The 2,797-nt window shown below is 49.6% G+C and overlaps 1 protein-coding gene across 1 annotated transcript; it reads right to left on the bottom strand.

The window, feature by feature from the left end:
• Positions 1-661: 661 nt before the first annotated feature.
• BUD31 (BUD31 homolog (S. cerevisiae)) lies at positions 662-2,474 on the bottom strand. Its single transcript, XM_010160530.1, has 4 exons — positions 2,322-2,474; positions 1,645-1,767; positions 1,255-1,421; positions 662-918 (listed from the first exon to the last, which is right to left on the bottom strand). The coding sequence occupies exons 1-4, from the start codon at positions 2,413-2,415 to the stop codon at positions 868-870; spliced, it is 435 nt and encodes a 144-aa protein (XP_010158832.1). The 5' UTR covers positions 2,416-2,474; the 3' UTR covers positions 662-867.
• Between the last annotated feature and the right edge of the window lie 323 nt (positions 2,475-2,797).

The raw sequence follows: 2,797 nt of genomic DNA, 5'->3' as shown, positions 1-2,797 counted from the left end.
CCCCTCACCCCTGGGAAAAATACAGAACAGCTAAACGTGCAGTAGGTGACGACAAGGAAGAGGCTGTGCAGGAGCAGCCAGGGCAGAAGTAGTGTGAGCGGGACACTGAAGTCCTGCATCTTCCTCGTGCTGGACAACGTGGAACTTAAACCATCTCGTAGTAAAGCTGCTTTGTATTTCCATAAACCCCAATTATTACGATAACTGTGTAATAAAATATTTGTCCCTTAAGGAGAAGCAAATACATTTTCAGTGAATTTCTTTAACTGCAGCAGATTATCTAATCAGATTTAACAGTGGGTTAGCTCAGTGCTAGTTTTGTCTCTTTCCTGTGTGTATCTAGGCACTTAACGTGTGACCCTTCATTCCTGAATGGATCTACACACCAATTCCAGGTTACAAACCTGAGCAGGGAGTTCCAGTGAAATTTAGCTTGTACACAACATCAGGGGAGAACTGAAGTCACAACTGGAGTTTTGAGAACTGTATTATTTCCTTTCCATGCAGCATTTTAAATTCAGTTAGTTGCGAAAGAAGGGAACAAGCTGGTTAAAAAACAACCCACACTTGGAATACCTTACAGTATGTAGAGCAGCCTTCAAACCAACTGACCGAAGCACATCCAGCAGGACAGGGGCACAGAAATGTTTCGCACCGCTCGCTCAGGAAGGCAGACTTTTATTTTAAAATAAGTGGCTACACAACAACCCACCCCAAAACAACCATCACTGTATATACGATTCGGGTGAATACGCTGCTGGTTTAATTGCCATCGGGAAACACCAAATCACGCAGAAGGTGGCTGTAACTGCACTAACAGTCCATTCTGGAGGATGATCTCCCTCAGTAGTCTCATGGCTAAAGGTTTCACCCCGAACAGCCTCTGCATCCACAGTGAGTGCATTCAATGATTCTCCCCTGGAAAAGAAACAGGAGGATGGTATATCAGCCAGGCGGCGTGAGCAGAGAGAACAGCAGGCTCAGGCCTCAAGGCAGAGAATGGGGCTGTGGGAAGGGTTTCTACCATCCAGTTTTCTGGTTTTATCCCATACTTTAATGGCTTTAAGCAACTGAATGCCAAAGCTGACAAGTCACTTTAGAACCAACTAAATACCAACTCTGCCAGCATAAGGTAGAAAATGTTAAAACTAGAGGAAATTAGCAGAAAGAACAGCACTGCCTCTTCTGCTGTCCCTGACCTGGGGGAAGTTAGAAGGGTCCACAGAAGCAGAGGAACAAGCTGAAAACCCTTACCACTTCCAGCTTGCTTTTGGGGACCCTGCAGATACAGTTGGTTCCGAAGTTGGTGTCCCGTGTCTGGATACACCGCAGGCAGCAGAGGTTCTCATAACCCTGTTTCTTCCACTTTGCAATCAGGTTTTTGTCAGCATATCCTTCCTTGATGCAGTACTCGTAGAGCTCTGTAGAGGAGCAGACACCATCACAAGTAGCTCCCAGAAAGCATCAGAAGGCTCACTGTCAGGAGTTACTAGCTGTAGTAACTAACAGTTACTACAGGCAGCTGCCAGCCTTCCCTCCAGCCTCCCTCCCCAGAAACCCAATCCCACCAACACCCCAGTTCAGGTGTATCTGGAGGTGGACATGTTGCTCTCTTCCGTTTTCCCCTGCCCAGGCCTTCCTCACCTCTGCTGATGGCTTTTCTTTTATAGAAGAGGTCAAAGATGTAGCGTGTTTTCTGGTGATGAATTCTGAAGATAGGCCAAAGGGATTCCACTTTCCTCTTCCCTTCATGAGGCTCAGTCTCCGCTAGGAGAGAACACAAACACCACGTTTCAGCTGACTTTCAGGCAGCAAACTTGTCTCCTTAGTCGCTCTGCTATGAACTAGGCCAAGAATGATCATCACGTTAATACGTTACAGAGGTAAGAGCAAGCTGCACAGGAGAAGATTCAAACTCAAGGGACCAGGACCGGAACAGCTCCTTTAGGAAATGAAAATAGAAAAAGGAGGACAGTGGGGATGACGTGACCCACACTGGGATGGCAGGTGACTTCATGGCTGCCCTGCCTTGTCAGACCAGAGCAACAGCACGGACAAGAACTGCCACTCCCTCCACGCACAGCAGCGACCTTCCGCAGGGCTTCGGCCGTGGAGAACTGCACACCAACCCCCTGTGCTCCCTAACCCGGGTGCGCCCAGAGAAAAGCGACCAGTACTGGCCCAGGCGCGGTCTGCAGTATCACGGCAAGGCAGATACCAAAAAGAGTCTGTTCTGCAGGGAAAGCTGTGCTTCCTGCATCAGTTGGGGATGAGCTTGTTCTAGAGACACATCCCTGAGAACACCCAGCTCTGCTGCCCACCTTCCCTCATCTTCTGATCCAGCTCATCCAGCGTTGGCTCAATCAACTCCCAGCCATCCGGGGGAGGCTTCCTGCTCCTCTTCACTTTGGGCATCGCCTCGGAAACGAGGAAAGCGAAGGTGAGAGAACAAGGGTTTGCCTGCACTCAAACGTTTCCGGAAACACTGGGGGAAAAAAAAAAGAAAAACAGTTGTTAGATAGATCTTTGTACAAGGGCAGGGACTGGCAGGACAGGGGATAAAGGGTTTAAATGGAAAGAGGGAGATGGGACATCAGGAAGGAATTCTTCCCACAGAGGGTGGGGAGGCACTGGGACAGGTTGCCCAGAGAAGCTGTGGATGCCCCAGCCCTGGGAGTGTCCAAGGCCAGGCTGGATGAGGCGGGGAGCAACCTGGTCTAGTGGAAGGTGTCCCTGCCCATGACAGGGGGTGGGACGGGGTGGGCTTTAAGGTGCCTCCCAACCCAAACCACTCTGT

The sequence above is a fragment of the Eurypyga helias genome, unplaced genomic scaffold, assembly GCF_000690775.1.
Source record: "Eurypyga helias isolate BGI_N326 unplaced genomic scaffold, ASM69077v1 scaffold2390, whole genome shotgun sequence".
Lineage (NCBI taxonomy): Eukaryota > Metazoa > Chordata > Aves > Eurypygiformes > Eurypygidae > Eurypyga > Eurypyga helias.
The sequence above is the reverse complement of the archived record's forward strand: the minus strand, read 5'-3'. Positions and strand labels throughout refer to the sequence as shown.

Coding starts and splice junctions, on each gene's coding strand:
- BUD31 (XM_010160530.1), bottom strand. CDS start 2,415: ATGCCCAAAGTGAAGAGGAGCAGGAAGCCTCCCCCGGATGGCTGGGAG. Junction 1,422..1,644: donor AAGAAAAGCCATCAGCAGAG/GTGAGGAAGGCC, acceptor GCTCCTCTACAG/AGCTCTACGAGTACTGCATC. Junction 919..1,254: donor CCAAAAGCAAGCTGGAAGTG/GTAAGGGTTTTC, acceptor TTTCTTTTCCAG/GGGAGAATCATTGAATGCAC.